Source organism: Acipenser ruthenus, chromosome 17, assembly GCF_902713425.1.
Source record: "Acipenser ruthenus chromosome 17, fAciRut3.2 maternal haplotype, whole genome shotgun sequence".
Taxonomy (NCBI): domain Eukaryota; kingdom Metazoa; phylum Chordata; class Actinopteri; order Acipenseriformes; family Acipenseridae; genus Acipenser; species Acipenser ruthenus.
The window spans coordinates 11706244-11726095 of record NC_081205.1 but is presented as its reverse complement, the minus strand read 5'-3'; the positions used below and the strand labels follow the sequence as shown (position 1 = coordinate 11726095).

The following is a 19852-nucleotide window of genomic DNA, read 5'->3' as shown; positions in this document are numbered from 1 at the left end:
TATATATTCATAAATCCATGCCCCTCATTATATATTCATAAATTCATACCTATAAGGTCAAAAAAAGGTCAAAAGGGTCATAAATTAGACTTTTGACATAAGCTATAGTACTATTACTACTAATATCAACGAAATATTTTTTCATAACAAAGCAAACAAGTACAGAACTACCACAGTCCCAAAGAGGTACGGAATTAAAAAAGCAGCCAGTAGCCCCGCCCATACCCTAAAGCTATGTGCTTACCCAATTGGCGCTGCCTCTTGTCTGTTATTTTCCTATTGCTGAGTGATGCCCCGCCCCTCGTACTCAGGGCACAAATGGAATTGACTGACGCTTCTGTGAAGTAATGGTTTTATAAACAATACATACCGGTATGTGATTGTTAATATGAAATATATATAAAAGCGGCTGAAATACAAACTGACAAAAAAAATCTAGCAGAGGATGGTTTCGATCCATCGACCTCTGGGTTATGGGCCCAGCACGCTTCCGCTGCGCCACTCTGCTTTTGCTCAGTTGTCAAATGTTTAATAAGATACTGTTAAATTAATTAATATAATGGACTACTATTTAATCATAGCGGTTAACGTTACTTTAGGGTGGTAAGGTTAAATTGCCTTTACCAGACACCGTGTTTAAATGGTTACTGACGCTAACCATGTTGAAATATATGTTTATTTATTTTGATGAATAATAGCTGAAGAGAGGGGAAACGTCTGGAAAGTTTATTATAAAACAGTCGTGAGAAAAAAAAACATACACGTTACACCCCAGATGGGACTCGAACCCACAATCCCTGGCTTAGGAGGCCAGTGCCTTATCCATTAGGCCACTGGGGCTCCTAAAGAAAATGCCGTTCTTGCTCATATTTGTGTGCCTGACTATCGCTAAATACAGAATGGAAGGTAACCCCAAAAAAAAATTATTAACGCTTTACCTTTTTACCTGTACTGTACTCTGCAAGCTTTTTATGGTCACCTCGGATTTTTCAGTACAGGTTGCAAAAGCAGACAAAAGCAAATAAAAGTATTTCTGAGGGTTTTATACTTTAGATTTTATGGCTAAAAGGTGCCATCCCACAACTTTGCAGTGAATTTCTCAGCATTTATTATGATAGAAACGTCAGTTCGACGAAACACTTTTTAATAACTTAAGAATAATAATGCAGTGAAACGAAGGTCCCACCGAGATTTGAACTCGGATCGCTGGATTCAGAGTCCAGAGTGCTAACCATTACACCATGGAACCCATATTTACGCCTTGGCCACGTAACTGTAATAAATACATCATTTTATTATTATTCTTTTTGTTGTTGTTGTGTGTGTAAGAGTTTCTACTGCGATTGTTTTAATTAGCACTAATCTTGGACTACCTTACCCAGGGTAACATTACACAGTCCAAGATTGGTTTTAATCGGGCTGTGAAAGCAGCCGAATATGTTTACAATGACTTGGATCCGGGAATCCAGAGCATTAAAAACTGTAATAAGTCCAGACTAGTTTGGAAAAGCTTGTCTTCGTTCAGACTGTATCACAATCCCCCATCCTTCACTGCTATGACATAATAGTGTTGCATTGAATTACTACTTTTTATAAAGCATGTTATTGTGAAGCATGTTTACTGACGTGCACCTTTTGTTTTTGTGTAGATCGCCTCACCATTACCTACTGTCGAAGCAGTGGCCCTGGAGGCCAGAATGTTAATAAAGGTATGGAAATGGAAGTCTTTGTTAAAATATTCACAAGCATGTTTAATGTACAGGGTGATCAGGAGCACTGTTGTGGGGAAGCATTCTCCACAGAGTTAACTAGACAGGCAACAACATCACAGGTTACAGAGAGTCAGCTACTGTTGTGTTATAGTACATTTTTCACATTTTGTTCTAGTAAACACACAAGCTGAAGTCCGGTTCCACATACAAACAGCTGATTGGATTCCTGAAGATGTGCGACAAAAGATTATTTCTCAGGTAACATCAATACTAAGATTACATATTCACTGGAGCTGACTGCTAATAACATTGAAGAAATGTGAAAGTTAACTAACAGCTGGTGTGTAAAGGGTAAATATTTTAACTTCTAACTGAAATGAAAGCTTAACAAAAAACACCTCTACGAATCTGTGCTATACGATGAAAACATGAATAAAATCAGACATTGGTCTAATTAGTTTGTTATAAGGCTATGATTTTGATGCAGTACTTTTTAGTTCGTTTTACTGGCAAGGTGCGGCAAAAAAACAAGAATTCACGGAAAGTTGTCCAAATGTAGGTTTAGCTACATCAACATACACAAGAGCTTTTAAATAGTACACCAGAACCAATAATATAAAGACTTGCTTTTGACTGCTGGCAAGTTTAAATGTTACTTTAGAGTACAAAACTTTACCGTCCAGACTTCAGACTCCGACATCATTTCTGGTCAGAGTCGAGGGTCTCAGTGCGACAAATGTTTGAAATTCTCCCTTTCGGGTTCCCTGTTGGTTGAGAGGACGGATGTACCAACGATGTCGCTTTTAAAACCTCTTGATAAGAGGTACAAACTCAGCACATTTACTTTAAATGTAAATGTATCCAATTTTGCGAATGCAATCTGTATTTAAAGTGTGAACAACAGCTGTGACCACTTTGCGCAGTCAAAAGTGCTGCGACACGACGCGTCCCGTACAGCAAATAGTGAAGCTGCACAGCTTGTAGTTGATTCACCTGCGATAGAAGGAATCTACGTAAGGAATTGATCATTTGACATATACTGGACTATACATTAGGTACATTTCTAACGAGATCACACTGATGTAGAACATATTTCTATATTTAAGTTAAATTATTTTCCTTACCACACCAAAGGAAAAGAGCCTATATCACTTTTTAAAACGCAGAAACATGTACACTGACTTAGATTGTATTATTTGATCTGAAATACAAGTTACACAATTAATAAATAAAATCTAAAATAAAAAAAAAACCGACCACGAAGGGACTCGAACCCTCAATCTTCTGATTCGAAGTCAGACGCCTTATCCATTAGGCCACGCGGTCTTTCACCAAAAGAGAGCGTTTACTTAAATACTTTCATCTATAATTAGCGTAGTTTGTACTACAGTATCAACGAAATATTTTTTCATAACAAAGCAAACAAGTACAGCACTACCACAGTCCCAAAGAGGTACGGAATTAAAAAAAAGCAGCCAGTAGCCCCGCCCATACCCTAAAGCTATGTGCTTACCCAATTGGCGCTGCCTCTTGTCTGTTATTTTCCTTTTGCTGAGTGATGCCCCGCCCCTCGTACTCAGGGCACAAATGGAATTGACTGACGCTTCTGTGAAGTAATGGTTTTATAAACAATACATACCGGTATGTGATTGTTAATATGAAATATATATAAAAGCGGCTGAAATACAAACTGACAAAAAAAAGCTAGCAGAGGATGGTTTCGATCCATCGACCTCTGGGTTAAGGGCCCAGCACGCTTCCGCTGCGCCACTCTGCTTTTGCTCATTTGTCAAATGTTTAATAAGATACTGTTAAATTAATTAATATAATGGACTACTATTTAATCATAGCGGTTAACGTTACTTTAGGGTGGTAAGGTTAAATTGCCTTTACCAGACACCGTGTCAAAATGGTTACTGACGCTAACCATGTTGAAATATATGTTTATTTATTTTGATGAATAATAGCTGAAGAGAGGGGAAACGTCTGGAAAGTTTATTATAAAACAGTCGTGAGAAAAAAAAAAAAACATACACGTTACACCCCAGATGGGACTCGAACCCACAATCCCTGGCTTAGGAGGCCAGTGCCTTATCCATTAGGCCACTGGGGCTACTAAAGAAAATGCCGTTCCCTTTCACGTCGAAAATAACCATCAACATGAGATATTGCCGTCAGGCAGCACTGGTAGGCTGAGCTTTTATAGCAATATAGCTGCAGTGTAAGCCCGCCCCCCTGGGAGCTTACTTAACTGCGCGCGCGGGGATGCACTTCCTCTTTTGTCTTCAGCCTTGATACGGTAGGTAATAGATAATAGAGCTTGTTAACTGATTGTACTCGATAATCTTTACGCTTGAGAAGCTGGTTAATTACCCCTTATCTGAGTTTATTTCAGTTATTGTGTTATTAGGATTATATATATTTCTTTTATATATATTTTCCTTTCGCTTTGCTTTGGCATCGCGTCTTCGTGGTCTCCCGTCTTCCTTTTCTTATTGTTATTATTATAATATATAATTTTATTATATTTATTATTTGGGTTTTTTGTGTATATATATTGTTATATATATTTTTTATTGTATATTGTTTGGGACGCGTGTTGCGTTGGCCTTAGGCCACGCGCATTATTGCAGCCTCGGTCTTGCTTAGGCAAGACCGCGTGTGTGTGTGTGTGTGCGTGCAGCCTGCATTGCAGTCTCCCCCCCCACCGCGGCGCGTTCTACCCCCACGTGGCTGCTATTGAGTATAGCCCCACTGTTTTACACTATACGTAGTGTCTGCTGCAGCGTCCAAACAAAAGAAAAAAAAAAAAAAAAAAAAAAGTTTTTTTCCCATACAGTATAAGGAAGACGACCACCAAGTGCATTAACTGTTGCCCTTATAAGCAACACAACACCTTGTCTTTCGAGACTCAGACACACAGACACTTTCGGTGTCAGCGCTTAGGCGCCTGGTGTAGCGCTTCGGCGCCTAGTGCTTGGGCTCAGTGCACGCAACGCACCTGTGCACGCACCTCGACGCTCGGTGCTCGGTGCACGCACCTCGACGCTTGGTGCTCGGTGCGTCTGTGCACGCACCTCGAAGCTCGGTGCTCGGTGCCTCGGTGCACGCACCTCGACGCTCGGTGCTCGGTGCCTCGGTGCACGCACGTCGACGCTCGGTGCTCGGTGCGTCGGTGCACGCACCTCGACGCTCGGTGCTCGGTGCTTCGGTGCACGCACCTCGACGCTCGGTGCTCGGTGCCTCGGTGCACGCACCTCGACGCTCGGTGCTCGGTGCCTCGGTGCACGCACCTCGACGCTCGGTGCTCGGTGCCTCGGTGCACGCACCTCGACGCTCGGTGCTCGGTGCGTCGGTGCACGCACCTCGACGCTCGGTGCTCGGTGCCTCGGTGCACGCACCTCGACGCTCGGTGCTCGGTGCCTCGGTGCACGCACCTCGACGCTCGGTGCTCGGTGCCTCGGTGCACGCGCCTCGACGCTCGGTGCTTGGTGCCTCGGTGCACGCGCCTCGACGCTCGGTGCCTCGGTGCACGTACCTCGACGCTCGGTGCTCGGTGCCTCGGTGCACGCACCTCGACGCTCGGTGCTCGGTGCACGCACCTTTGGTGCACGCACCTCGACGCTCGGTGCTTCAGTGCACGCACTTGGCGTTTGCCTTTTCAGTGCTTGGTGCACGCGCCTCAACGCACCTTAAAGCTGTTCGCTTGGTGCTCAGTGCTTAACGCTCGACGCTCCTATTACTGGCACGGTACGCTTCGGCATACAACGTGCTGCACCATGTCATTTCACCGCTGTGTCACCTGTGGGACGAAGTTACCGGCTAATGACCCGCATGAGGACTGCGTGTCCTGTCTGGGGCCGGAGCATGCGGCATCTGCTTTGGCAGACAAAGCCTTTTGCACGTTATGTGCAAGCTTTCAGACGCGCACTCTGCGTCATAGGGCGAGGAGAGCAGTCGGGGATCGCTCCCCTTCATCTGGGTCGTCACACACCCTTTCCGCCCCGCAGCCTTCTTTGGCTTCCCCGCCAGCGAAGCTGCCTTTTTCCAGGAGTTCGCCTTCCCAGGTTACCCCTGGTCAACGATCTCCTGACGTTAGGCGCAAGAGAGACCGCTCCCACAGCCTTTCTGTAAGGCGAGGCCCTTCTCCTCGCGGCGAACGCTCCCGTCAGATCTCGAGATCCCGCTCTAGATCGCCCCAAAGGAGAGGACGTTCCCGTTCTCCTCGTCGCGACAGGCGAGGTGGTGTAACTGAGCTTACTAATAAGATGTCTCAGTTTATGGACCTTATGATGGGGCAGCAATCGCTGCTCATGTCCCTGGCCACAGCTCGGGCCGCAGAGGAGCCAGTCAGACCAGCTGTCAACCAGCCGATCATCCTACCACAACCCCTGTCCGTTCCAGTTGCGCAACAGGACGCATGGGACGTGGATGCTATCTCTCGAGATGCATCAGAGGGTGAGCCTCTCCACGGAGAGGATAGTGTGGAGGCAGAGCTCACGTCCCACCACTCAGAGTCTGAGATGGAGGTAGGCGTAGATGACTCTTTATGGTCCCTAGTAGAGCGGGCGACTCGCCACCTGGGCTTAGAATGGCCTGCCACTGAAGAACCTAGGCGCTCTCTTTTTGAGTCGCCTATGGCACAGGGCCAGCAGTCTAGGATGCTTCCGGCCTTCCCAGACTTTGTTAAGGAGGTGCAGTCCACTTGGGGGACTCCAGCCTCCGCCCCGGCAACCTCGCGTAAGGCGGCTGCCTTTACCATGCAAGGTGCGAGTGAAGCGGGTCTGGCGTCATTTCCGCCAGTTGGCGCTGCGTTCGCAGCGTTGGTGAAGTCACCAACACTCTCTGGGTTGGTGAAAGACCCCACCTGCCCTAACAAGCAGTGCAGGATCACTGAGGTGCACCTCAAGAGGGGCTATTCGGCGGCTACAGAGGCAGTTAGGCTGTCCAATCTGGCCAGCCTCCTCTCAGTTTATCAGGCTGCGCTAATAAAGGATCTCCCAGACTACCCTTCGGTGTCTCTGAGAGTGGAGTTGGGGCTAGTTGCCCAGCTGCTGGTCAAGCTAGCCCAGCTTAACGCGCGGGCCCAGGGCAGGAGCATCGCGTCTCTGGTGGTGGCCAGACGACAGCTCTGGCTCTCGCAGGCGAGAGTCGAGGAGCATGACAAAGCTCCCTTGTTGGATGCCCCAATTACACCGGGGCACACATTTGGCACAGCGGTGGAAGAGATGCTGCAAAGCTCAGCTAAGGCTAGAGAGGCATCACAGCAGTTGGCTACAATATGGCCGCGTAGGCCTTTCCAGGTCAAACGCCCACAAGAACATCAGTGGCGTAGAACACCACCGCAACACCAGCCCCGTCCAGGGGGTACTAAGACCTCCCCGGCGGATACAGCAGCGCGTGGCCAAATCCCAAGGGGACGACCGCAGCGCACAGGGTGGCGACCTAGAGGAGGCGGCAGACCACGCCCTCGTGGCTCTGGCCAGGCCCCTCGTGAGCGAGCGAAGCCTAAGCAGCCCTGAGAAAACCAGGCAGCCATTAGCCCAACCCTACACTGTTCCACAGCTTCTGTTTTGGCAACAATGCACCAGCGATATCTGGGTGCGCAAAACTATACTCACCGGGTACACCCTTCAGTTCCGGTTAAACCCCCCCCCCCTTCAGGGGGGTGGTGGTAACTGTGGTGAAGGACGTGGTTCAGTCCTCAGCTCTGAATGTGGAAATACAGGCATTGCTCAGGAAGCGTGCCATTCAACTAGTAGACCCTGCTCTGACCGACCAGGGGTTCTACTCCAAGTACTTCCTTGTGCCAAAGAAGGACGGCGGGCTCCGCCCTATTCTAGACCTGCGTGTACTGAACAAATACCTACGGGTGTTGTCGTTCAAGATGCTCACGCACAGGCACATTGTCCAGTCTGTCCGGCAGGGCGACTGGTTTACCACCATAGATCTGACAGATGCGTACTTTCACGTTCCCATCTATCCGGGTCACACGAAGTATCTACGATTCGCATTCCAGAGCAGGGTCTACGAGTTTTGCGTCCTGCCATTCGGCCTGTCTCTAGCTCCTCGAACCTTTTCGAAGTGTATGGACGCCATTTTAGCTCCTTTGCGGGCTCAAGGCGTCCGACTGCTGAACTATCTGGACGACTGGCTCGTCTGCGCGCAGTCAAAGGAGCAGCTGGCACAGCACACAGTGATGGTTACAGACCATCTTCAGCAGCTAGGTCTGAAGGTCAATCCAGACAAGAGCCGCCTCGTGCCCAGCCAACAGACCGAGTTTTTGGGTCTGCATCTGGACTCAGTGTCCATGGCAGCGACCCTATCGACACAAAGAGTTGCCTCATTAGAGCTGTGTCTCTCCCTATTCAGGTTGAGAGAAACAGTCAGCATGGAGCTCTGTCAGCGCATGCTGGGGTTGATGGCTGCCGCCTCGCAAGCCCTTCCTTTGGGCTTACTACACCAGAGACCTCTGCAGGCCTGGTTCAATGCCTTCGCGTTGCACCCGCGGAGAGACAAGCACCGCAGGTTGAGGGTATCCCGAACCTGCTGGGAAGCATTACGCTGGTGGAAAGTTCAGTCGAACATCCGCCAGGGCGTGCGCTTGGGTCCCATCTTCCGAAGGGAAGTTATCACGACCGACGCTTCCAACCAAGGTTGGGGGGCAGTCTGGAACGGGACAGGGACCCGTGGAGTGTGGTCAGGACCCTGGAGGTCAGCCCACATCAACGCTCTGGAACTCAGAGCAGTGGACCTCGCCCTTCGGCACTTCTTGCCAGTGCTTCTAGACAAGCACGTGTTAGTGCGGTCAGACAACACCACAGTAGTGGCGTATATCAATCGCCAGGGCGGATTGCGGTCCACCGGTCTTCACCGGATGGTAACGCGGCTGTTGCTCTGGGCTCAACCGCGTTTAGCCTCTCTGCGTGCAGTTCATCTGCCGGGCAGAGTCAATTACGCAGCGGATCTCCTGTCCAGAGGAGGTCCTCTTGCGGGCGAATGGCGTCTTCACCCTCGGGTGGTAGAGCGCATCTATATCGACCATCCAGAGTGCGAGAGTGCCCTCTACTAGGTCGCAGTATGCGTATAAGTGGCAGTTGTTTCAGAGTTGGTGTCTGGCTGAGAGCCACGACCCAGTCTCCTGTCCTATGGCAGTAATATTGCAGTTTCTGCAGAAACTGCTGGATGAAGGGAAATCTCCTTCTACACTTAAAGTGTATTTAGCCGCCATTTCGGCTTGTCATGTACGCATTGACGGTTTATCACCTGGTTGCCATTTTTTGGCATCTCAGTTTCTGAAAGGCGCAAGACGCTTGCGGCCTCCAAGAACGACCAGTTTACCGTCGTGGAGCCTTGATGTGGTGCTAGAAGCCCTTACCAAGGCACCGTTTGAGCCTCTCCACAGCGTGGATATGAAGCTCATATCTATTAAGACTGCATTTTTGCTGGCTGTGGTATCAGCAAAACGCGTGAGCGAGTTACATGCACTTTCAGTGCATCCTTCTTGTACTCGTTTTGCAGGAGACGGTTCTAAGGTCTCCATGCGCCCTAATCCGGCCTTTTTACCAAAGGTTATATCCCCGTTCCACATGAACCAGTCAGTCGAGTTGATGGCGTTCCATCCTCCTCCTTTTTCTTCCCCAGAGGAAGAGCGGTTACACATGCTCTGCCCCGTGAGGGCATTGAGGTGTTATATTGACCGTACAAAGACTGTGAGGCAGACAGAACAGTTGTTCATATGCCATGGTTCTAGATCTTTGGGTCAGCCGCTGTCTAAACAGCGCCTTTCCCACTGGATAGTGGATGCTATTAAATAAGCGTATGAATCTGCAGGCCTTCCACCACTAGGGCAGTTGAAGGCGCATTCTACCAAAGGTATGGCGACATCCTGGGCCCTCTTTCGAGGGGTGCCGGTGTCTGATATTTGCACGGCAGCCAGTTGGGCTACGCCGCATACTTTCATGAGGTTTTACAGGTTAAATGTACTGGATTCCTCTGCTCCACTGTTTGGAGCATCTGTTTTACACTCTACGACGCCTCAGGATGCGGACGTATAGAGTGGTTGATAGCATGGTGTTGACTGTTCCACCTTTAAGACAGGTGTCATTACGAGCATAGACGCTGAGGCGCAGCTCCGCATATGCCTAGATGTACTGCCTACGCAGTTGCGTTATGACGTAAGTCTGTCCTACTGCCGAGAATCCTCCCTCGCGACAGCTAGGGTTCACTGTATCCCATGTTGATGGTTATTTTCGACTTGAAAGGGAACGATAGGTTGCGGATGCAACCCCGGTTCCCTGAAAGAGAAAATAACCATCAAGCTGCGAGGTCGCTCTGGAGGCCTTCACGGCCTGAAGAGCAAAAGAGGAAGTGCATCCCCGCGCGCGCAGTTAAGTAAGCTCCCAGGGGGGCGGGCTTACACTGCAGCTGGCGTGGGGGCCTATCGGCAGCTTTGCTATAAAAGCTCAGCCTACCGGTGCTGCCTGACGGCAATATCTCATGTTGATGGTTATTTTCTCTTTCAGGGAACCGGGGTTGCATCCGCAACCTATCGTTCTTGTTCATATTTGTGTGCCTGACTATCGCTAAATACAGAATGAAAGGCAACCCAAAAAAAAATTATTAACGCTTTACCTTTTTACCTGTACTGTACTCTGCAAGCTTTTTACGGTCACCTTGGATTTTTCAGTACAGGTTGCAAAAGCAGACAAAAGCAAATAAAAGTATTTCTGAGGGTTTTATACTTTAGATTTTATGGCTAAAAGGTGCCATCCCACAACTTTGCAGTGAATTTAACAGTATTTAACGAACTGAGAAACGTCAGTTCGATGAAACACTTTTTAATAACTTAAGAATAATAATGCACTAAAACGAAGGTCCCACCGAGATTTGAACTCGGATCGCTGGATTCAGCGTCCAGAGTGCTAATCATTACACCATGGAACCCATATTTACGCCTTGGCCACGTAACTGTAATAAATACATCATTTTATTATTCGCTTTTTTTTTTTTTTTTTTTTTTTTGTTTGTGTGTGTAAGCGTTTCTACTGCGATTGTTTTAATTAGCACTAATCTTGGACTACCTTTCCCAGGGTAACATTACACAGTCCAAGATTGGTTTTAATCGGGCTGTGAAAGCAGCCGAATATGTTTACAATGACTTGGATCCGGGAATCCAGAGCTTTAAAAACTGTAATAAGTCCAGACTAGTTTGGAAAAGCTTGTCTTCGTTCAGACTGTATCACAATCCCCCATCCTTCACTGCTATGACATAATAGTGTTGCATTGAATTACTACTTTTTATAAAGCATGTTATTGTGAAGCATGTTTACTGACGTGCACCTTTTGTTTTTGTGTAGATCGCCTCACCATTACCTACTGTCGAAGCAGTGGCCCTGGGGGCCAGAATGTTAATAAAGGTATGGAAATGGAAGTCTTTGTTAAAATATTCACAAGCATGTTTAATGTACACGGTGATCAGGAGCACTGTTGTGGGGAAGCATTCTCCACAGAGTTAACTAGACAGGCAACAACATCACAGGTTATAGAGAGTCAGCTACTGTTGTGTTCTAGTACATTTTTCACATTTTGTTCTAGTAAACACACAAGCTGAAGTCCGGTTCCACATACAAACAGCTGATTGGATTCCTGAAGATGTGCGACAAAAGATTATTTCTCAGGTAACATCAATACTAAGATTACATATTCACTGGAGCTGACTGCTAATAACATTGAAGAAATGTGAAAGTTAACTAACAGCTGGTGTGTAAAGGTTAAATATTGTAACTTGTAACTGAAATGAAAGCTTCACAAGAAACACCTCTATGAATCTGTGCTATACGATGAAAACATGAATAAAGTCAGACATTGGTCTAATTAGTTTGTTATAAGGCTATGATTTTGATGCAGTACTTTTTAGTTCGTTTTACAGGCAAGGTGCGGCAAAAAAACAAGAATTCACGGAAAGTTGTCCAAATGTAGGTTTAGCTACATCAACATACACAAGAGCATTTAAATAGTACACCAGAACCAATAATATAAAGACTTGCTTTTGACTGCTGGCAAGTTTAAATGTTACTTTAGAGTGAACCAGGATTTCGAGTTTTCCACGATTCAGAAATAGAATGTTGTAAAAAGAGCCTCTAAGTTGGAAAACTTCTGTTCTCCGATGCATTGTTGTTCTTTCTTTACAGAAAACAGCTCTCACAATTGTTTTTCTTTTAGCTGTCACCCATTTACATACTTGCTCGCTCAGTTATCTCATTCGCTGACCTACACAGATTAGTATTTTCAGTACATTTTTTAACGGAAATAAAGGAAGCGCCTCATCAAATGTGTTTCACATCTATTTTCAGGCGTCCAAGACTACATTCAAATTCACGATTTTCAGGATTTCCATGACCTCTGTGACAAAATCGTAGCCTTAGTTTTACTTACAAAAAAATACCACGAATTGCATACATCAGGGGATAGCAGCGTGACATAGTACACAGCTGCGTGACACTGGGACATTTACAAAATTGAGGAGGTGTGTATACTTTTTTTTTGTAAGTAAATAAATATCAGGGACTTTAATATGTTCTACTGTTTTGAGCACTACATGTAATAGGTCAGGCCTCAGAACTGGCTGTTAAAACCCTGTTAGTTATGTTTTTATTGATTTATTTTGCATCTCAGCATACAAACCGAATAAACAGAAGTGGGGAGCTGATCGTCACCTCGGAAGTGAGCCGGTACCAGATGCGCAATCTGTCTGACTGTTTGCAGAAGATCCGAGACATGATCGCTGCTGCCAGCGTGAAACACAGGCAGCCTTCCCAAGAAGACGTGGCTCTCCGACGCTACAGGTAATCTTCCTGTGACACCAGGATCTGATCAGGGCTGCCAAGAGCTCATTTAAAACTGGGATCATTACCTTGTACCACGACACAGCAATGCACTAGCCCTCAATTATACTATTTCAGATGCTGATCCTTCCCGTAGCAAACAATCTAACCGCACTCTGCTCTAAGAGGGTTGTGATATTGGCGTCACTTCTTGGATTTTGGATGATAACAGATATTAGCTTCATGCTCATTTTCCCATATCCAGTTGTCTTCATGTTTACAAACTATTTGATCAGAGATGCCGTAACCTTACAATTTGCCTCCAGAGCAAATTAACATTGTTTCTCTTTTCAGGATGGACAAAATGAACCGAGAACGCCTGCAGCAAAAGAAAATGCACACTGCAGTGAAGCGAAGCCGACGCGAGGAGTTTGATTGAAGGTGATGCCAGGATATGAAGGCTGGCTGCATTGAAGCAATCTGTAAAGAATAAATGAATGACTTGTACAAAGTGTTGTTTGTTCCTCGTTTATTTTAATTTGTCGGCTGGTTTTGCTGGGTTGGGTAACTGGAAGTTATGAATAGTTTTCTAAATAGTTACTCGGATGTACCACATGTGTAAGAGTTGATCAGTTGAAAGAGGCATGATCAGTATGACTCTAAAATACTGGCTGGCACAGTGGACTGTAAATTAACATCTTAAAATACATCTGCACATTGCTGTGTGTTTACAATGGTTGTGGTGTTGGAAAGTTAGGTTACTTGTTTGCTGAGCAGTGTCAAAGTAGCCTCCTGACATGGTAATGGTAAACTGAGTGCGTGTTTCACATTTTTTTAATGCGTACAAAAGGCAGATAAGCAGCTTCTCTGGACCGCTGGTTTTTGTTCTCAAAGGGATTTATTTTAGCAAAGGGAAATTGGAAGTGTACACTAAACCTCAACCACGCCTTCACCAATACCTAAGATTACCATATAACTCCATGTGCAGCGGGACAGTTCAGGCTTTTCACCTCGCACCCACTGCAATCTGCTCCCTGTCTCGAGTATCTGTCGCAGCAGGACTACACTTACTAGAAAACGTTGGGATGTGAGGTCAAAAGCCTCAAGTTTAGACAATTTAACAACAAAAAAGCTGTCGTGCTTGCAATTATGACAGCGCAATAACTTTTAAAACAAGTAAGAACTTAATAGAAAAGAAAATGTCAATGTATGTTGAGATATGTTTATGTAGTTATTTTCTGTTAAATATTCCGTTTTATATATCTGGAATGTTCTCCCAAATACAAACTGCTGTTTGTTTAAAACATTCCCACAATTATGTCAATAAATCAATCAGTACACAAACTGGATGCATTTAAGGTGGCAAATAAATGGCTTCACAGATTTACACTAATTTTGAATTAATCTACGTAAGGAATTGATCATTTGACATATACTGGACTATACATTAGGTACATTTCTAACGGGATCACACTGATGTAGAACATATTTCTATATTTAAGTTAAATTATTTTCCTTACCACACTAAAGGAAAAGAGCCTATATCACTTTTTAAAACGCAGAAACATGTACACTGATTTACATTGTATTATTTGATCTGAACTACAAGTTACACAATTAATAAATAAAATCTAAAATAAAAAAACGACCACGAAGGGTCTCGAACCCTCAATCTTCTGATTCGAAGTCAGACGCCTTATCCATTAGGCCACGCAGTCTATTTTTTCATAATATAGCAAACAAGTACAGCACTACCACAGTCCCAAAGAGGTACGGAATTAAAAAAGCAGCCAGTAGCCCCGCCCTACCCTAAAGCTATGTGCTTACCCAATTGGCGCTGCCTCTTGTCTGTTATTTTCCTATTGCTGAGTGATGCCCCGCCCCTCGTACTCAGGGCACAAATGGAATTGACTGACGCTTCTGTGAAGTAATGGTTTTATAAACAATACATACCGGTATGTGATTGTTAATATGAAATATATATAAAAGCGGCTGAAATATAAACTGACAAAAAAATCTAGCAGAGGATGGTTTCGATCCATCGACCTCTGGGTTATGGGCCCAGCACGCTTCCGCTGCGCCACTCTGCTTTTGCGCATGAATTAAATGTTTAATAAGATACTGTTAAATTAATTAATATAATGGACTATTTGTTACTATTTAATCATTGCGGTTAACGTTACTTTAGGGTGGTAAAGTTAAATTACCTTTACCAGACACCGTGTTTAAATGGTTACTGACGCTAACCATGTTGAAATATATGTTTATTCATTTTTATGAATAATAGCTGAAGAGAGGGGAAACGTCTGGAAAGTTTATTATAAAACAGTCATGAGAAAAAAACATACACGTTACACCCCAGATGGGACTCGAACCCACAATCCCTGGCTTAGGAGGCCAGTGCCTTATCCATTAGGCCACTGGGGCTCCTAAAGAAAATGCCGTTCTTGCTCATATTTGTGTGCCTGACTATCGCTAAATACAGAATGAAAGGTAACCCCCCCAAAAAAATTATTAACGCTTTACCTTTTTACCTGTACTGTACTCTGCAAGCTTTTTACGGTCACCTCGGATTTTTCAGTACAGGTTGCGAAAGCAGACAAAAGCAAATAAAAGTATTTCTGAGGGTTTTATACTTTAGGTTTTATGGCTAAAAGGTGCCATCCCACAACTTTGCAGTGAATTTCTCAGCATTTATTATGATAGAAACGTCAGTTCGATGAAACACTTTTTAATAACTTAAAAATAATAACACTATGTAACACAATTTTTGTTCCTGGGTAGTAAGTGTTATTTCCTAATTGCTTATCCCTCAAAAGTATATAAAATTGCTATTATTCTCCACAAACTTTGCTTTTGTGACCAGGACAGTGATATTTTGAAATGTACCTATTTCCAATGAGAAAACGGGCGAATTTGTGTCTTTTCGTTCACATAAAGTCAGAAAAAAACAACATATGAATCCAAATTAACATGTATTTATACTAAAGTAATACAAAAATGACTACAAAAGATTCAGAAGCGAGTAGTTTTTCGAGATTTACGATTATACTGTAAATCACTTTCACGAATCAGCCCCCAAATGTTGTCTCCCATCATGTTCTCGTAATATTGTCCTTGGTAGCGGCGTTCAAAGTCCAGTATATCCTGGTGGAAGCGCTCGCCTTGCTCCTCCGAGTACGCTCCCATGTTCTCCTTGAATTTATCAAGATGAGCATCAAGGATATGGACTTTGAGGGACATCCTACAGCCCATTGTGCCGTAGTTCTTCACCAGAGTCTCAACCAGCTCCACATAGTTTTCGGCCTTGTGATTGCCCAGGAAGCCCCGAACCACTGCGACAAAGCTGTTCCAAGCCGCTTTCTCCTTACTAGTGAGCTTCTTGGGGAATTCATTGCACTCCATGATCTTCTTTATCTGTGGTCCGACGAAGACACTGGCTTTGACCTTTGCCTCAGACAGCTTAGGGAAGAAGTCTTGAAGGTACTGAGCTCTAGAGCTCTGACAAATTGTTTCATAAGGCCCAATTTGATGTGCAGTGGTGGCATCAGCACCTTCCGGGTGTCCGCCAGTGGCTCCCACTTGACATTGTTCCTTGCCACAGAGAACTCGGTCCGCTGTGGCCAGTCCCGCCTGTGGTAGTGCGCCTTGGTGTCCCTGCTGTCCCAAAGGCAAAGATAGCAGGGAAACTTGGTAAAACCGCCTTGGAGACCCATCAGGAATGCCAACATTTTGAAGTCTCCTATGACCTTGATGGCATCTCAGAAAAATGCAGATATGTATCCACTTAGGCAGCTGGAACTAAACTGAACTGGTGGGCTTAAGGCCCCTGTATTTATACTACTATTTATATTACTGGAAAGTTCTAGAAAGTTCTAGAAGTTACTCCAAATTTACTCAGCACTGAATCTATCTGGAATGTTCTGGAAAATAGGTAAATTTCAAAATATCACTATCCTGGTCACAAAAACAAAGTTTGTGGGGAATAATAGCCATTTTCTATACTTTTGAGGCATAAGCAATTAGGAAATAACATTTACTACCCAGGAACCAAAAAAAAAAAAAAATTGTTACACGGTGTAATGCTAAAACGAAGGTCCCACCGAGATTTGAATTCGGATCGCTGAATTCAAACTCCAGAGTACTAACCGTTACACCATGGAACCCATATTTATGCATTGGCCACTTAACTGTAATAAATACATCATTTTATTATTATTCTATTTTTTTGTAAGCGTTTCTACTGCGATTGTTTTAATTAGCACTAATCTTGGACTACCTTACCCAGGGTAACATTACACAGTCCAAGATTGGTTTTAATCGGGCTGTGAAAGCAGCCGAATATGTTTACAATGACTTGGATCCGGGAATCCAGAGCTTTAAAAACTGTAATAAGTCCAGACTAGTTTGGAAAAGCTTGTCTTCGTTCAGACGGTATCACAATCCCCCATCCTTCACTGCTATGACATAATAGTGATGCATTGAATTGCTACTTTTTATAAAGCATGTTATTGTGAAGCATGTTTACTGACGTGCACCTTTTGTTTTTGTGTAGATCGCCTCACCATTACCTACTGTCGAAGCAGTGGCCCTGGAGGCCAGAATGTTAATAAAGGTATGGAAATGGAAGTCTTTGTTAAAATATTCACAAGCATGTTTCAGTAGTTCGGGACAAACACCAATCACAAAATGTTTTAGTACAAATATTTATTGTAGAGAATGCGGAGTATGCGATTTAACAGAAGTATGCTGTATATACACATTCATTTGGCATCAAACCTAACTTGGTTTGAGGGTTCGCTGCCTGACCAACTGGACGAGGCTGAGACCCCCAATTGATAAAACATAAAAACTGTTATTAGGAAAGGTGGAGATGGGGAGGTGGTGGGTTACGATGAAATCAAAACGCAACTGAGAGATAAGTGAAGAGGGTATTTATAGTGCTAACAATTTAAATTAGCTAATGTGTAAATTGAATGATTCAATTTGGTGATGCGGAGATTGGTGTCTGACCCTCCTCCCGAACTTTAATTATAAATTTTATTTCAGTAGTTCGGGACAAACACCAATCACAAAATGTTTTAGTACAAATATTTATTGTAGAGAATGCGGAGTATGCGATTTAACAGAAAAGTATGCTGTATATACACATTCATTTGGCATCAAACCTAACTTGGTTTGAGGGTTCGCTGCCTGGCCAACTGGACGAGGCTGAGACCCCCAAAAAGAACAAGCCGGTCTCAATGCCACAGTTAGAATTGAATATAGCCAACTTGAAGGTTTAGCCAACCTTTAACAAATGATCATCAGCACGCAGGAGAGGAAAACAAAACCCATTTTTGGGAAATAAACCTCTGGGAATCCATGGCTGATTCGATTGCCCTTCCTCCAGGCAGGTTACTAACACTTAAGAGCACATTTCTGTAAAAGCATTTTTAGGCTCCATAATATTTGTTATAATATAAACTTGGTAAGCACTGGAGGATCAACGACCCAACCGTTTGATAAGAGAGTCTGGAACTCAGTGGGAAAAAGCTGCTACGATTCTGAAGGAAGGACCGGAAAACTGCTCAGCTGCGAATCCGGACCTGGAAATAAATCAGGTGAAAGAAGAACAAATGTTGGGTGACGATTGTTCAGTTTTTGTTAATAAACAGCGGGCCTGAGGGTGATGCGCCCTGAGAAAGATGGAGATGGACAAGAGAGAAAGGGGTCATATGGGCCAACATGGGAGTTTAATTTATAAACAAAATTGAAAAGCTTTCTCTAACCTTCCTGGTCCGTTTTACTTCTTTTGAGCAGGAAGGAAAGGGTATCAGATGAGGGGATTGCTAGGTCAGAGATTAAGGGGTGAATCTGGGGGTTGAATTTGAGAGCGATGTAGACTCCCAGCACCTATGGGAACCCAAGAAGGCTAAGAGAAAGAGCTGTAAGGTTTTATCTAAAACAGGCAGGAGTAGCTGGAGCAGATGAGAGGCACCAAGAGAGTACGTTGATGGCAATAGGTAGGCAAGCAGGAGGAGAAAGAGATTCTGATAGTTGAAGCCCTTTCAGGATTAGTGAAATTTGTGAGTTGCAGAGTGTAGAGCTGGGACAGTGAAATTGAGTTGAGTTTGTAGAAAAACTTTATGCTGGAAATTCAAATCTTATAGCTCTGTTCTTAAGGGACATAAAACAGGATGACACTACGGGCACTGAAAATGATGGAAAGGAATGTTGAATGCAAAGTGAAATTTTAAAGCAATTCCAGGATGACCGGTACATTTGCAGTGAGCGGGGAGTGATGCTGAGAAGAGTTGTTTCTTGAGCCTGCAGAAATCAGGGAATGCAGCAGGTGGCTCACATGAATGTCAGGTCTGAAAAATGAGGAATCTGAGTTTGCAGGAGGTCGTCTTCGGAAGCCAATGCTCTGAATCTCTGCGTTTGGAAACAAGAAAGAGAATCAATTATATTCAGGTGGCCGAGAATGTGTTGAGCTCTGAAAATGAACTGATGAGTAACAGATAAACAAGTAATCCTTCTGAATATTCTCATTATATGGTGGGAGAATGAACGATCTTGTTAAAGATTTAGACTGAAGGTGAATTGTTAGTGGAGAAGAATGGATTTTGAGCCCAGGAAGACCCCCAAAAGGAGTGCGGCTACAGCAAATGGACACACTTTGCGCAATGACGAGGAGTGATCGGTTATAGGAATAATGCTGAATTCGTTGGGCCATGGAGCAGAAAACCAATTTTCCCTTGTAGTATCCTCCAAAGCCAAGAGAGGGAGCTGCATCTTTGAACGGCTGAATGTCTTTGTGCAGCAGGAGACAGTTGTCGTAAAAGAAAGTACTGACATTCCTTTCTTTTAGTAGGAGCACCCACAGGCGGAGTTCCTTGCGAAAAAAAAAAAAAAGAAACCAAACCATAAGTATGACATCATTGAAGGAATCGACAGAAAGGATCAAATAGAGAGAAGGTAGGAGATAAAAGCTCTGCCTCGAGGATTTATCCTCATTGCATACAAATTGCAAAGCATATGACATGGTTTATTTAAATTTCGAGAAAGCTTTTGACAAAGTCCCACATAAAAGATTAATTTCTCATATTGAACGCAGTAGGGATTCAATGAAATGCATGCACGTGGATTAGGGAGTAGTTAACATGTAGAAAACAGAAGGCCTTCAGAGTATGCAGTATTGCGGCCCTAACTGATATTCAAAGAAATGGGAATGGTTTTGAAAGTGTTTGAATAAACTGCCGGTAAGCTGAAAGAAGAAAAGCATCTCACAGAGAAGAGACCACTATGGGGTCGTGCTGGACACCCATGGCG

General features: G+C 44.4%; 1 protein-coding gene and 7 non-coding genes across 8 annotated transcripts; 1 reads left to right on the top strand and 7 right to left on the bottom strand.

Annotated features, from left to right (window-relative positions):
* Window positions 1–767: 767 nt before the first annotated feature.
* trnar-ccu (transfer RNA arginine (anticodon CCU)) lies at window positions 768–840 on the bottom strand. Its single transcript has one exon. It is a non-coding gene; the product is annotated as a tRNA-Arg (tRNA).
* Window positions 841–1177: 337 nt separating this feature from the next.
* On the bottom strand, window positions 1178–1249 carry trnaq-cug (transfer RNA glutamine (anticodon CUG)). Its single transcript has one exon. It is a non-coding gene; the product is annotated as a tRNA-Gln (tRNA).
* Window positions 1250–2965: 1716 nt separating this feature from the next.
* trnar-ucg (transfer RNA arginine (anticodon UCG)) lies at window positions 2966–3038 on the bottom strand. Its single transcript has one exon. It is a non-coding gene; the product is annotated as a tRNA-Arg (tRNA).
* Window positions 3039–3752: 714 nt separating this feature from the next.
* On the bottom strand, window positions 3753–3825 carry trnar-ccu (transfer RNA arginine (anticodon CCU)). The gene has a single exon. It is a non-coding gene; the product is annotated as a tRNA-Arg (tRNA).
* A 6761-nt stretch (window positions 3826–10586) lies between these two features.
* On the bottom strand, window positions 10587–10658 carry trnaq-cug (transfer RNA glutamine (anticodon CUG)). Its single transcript has one exon. It is a non-coding gene; the product is annotated as a tRNA-Gln (tRNA).
* Window positions 10659–11079: 421 nt separating this feature from the next.
* LOC131697888 (large ribosomal subunit protein mL62-like) lies at window positions 11080–13043 on the top strand (the record flags this gene model as incomplete). Its single annotated transcript, XM_058989631.1, has 4 exons — window positions 11080–11131; window positions 11310–11392; window positions 12390–12559; window positions 12893–13043. Coding segments are annotated over 4 exons (390 nt in total), but the record flags the coding sequence as incomplete, so codon positions are not given.
* A 1140-nt stretch (window positions 13044–14183) lies between these two features.
* Window positions 14184–14256, bottom strand: trnar-ucg (transfer RNA arginine (anticodon UCG)). The gene has a single exon. It is a non-coding gene; the product is annotated as a tRNA-Arg (tRNA).
* Window positions 14257–14892: 636 nt separating this feature from the next.
* On the bottom strand, window positions 14893–14965 carry trnar-ccu (transfer RNA arginine (anticodon CCU)). The gene has a single exon. It is a non-coding gene; the product is annotated as a tRNA-Arg (tRNA).
* Window positions 14966–19852: the final 4887 nt, after the last annotated feature.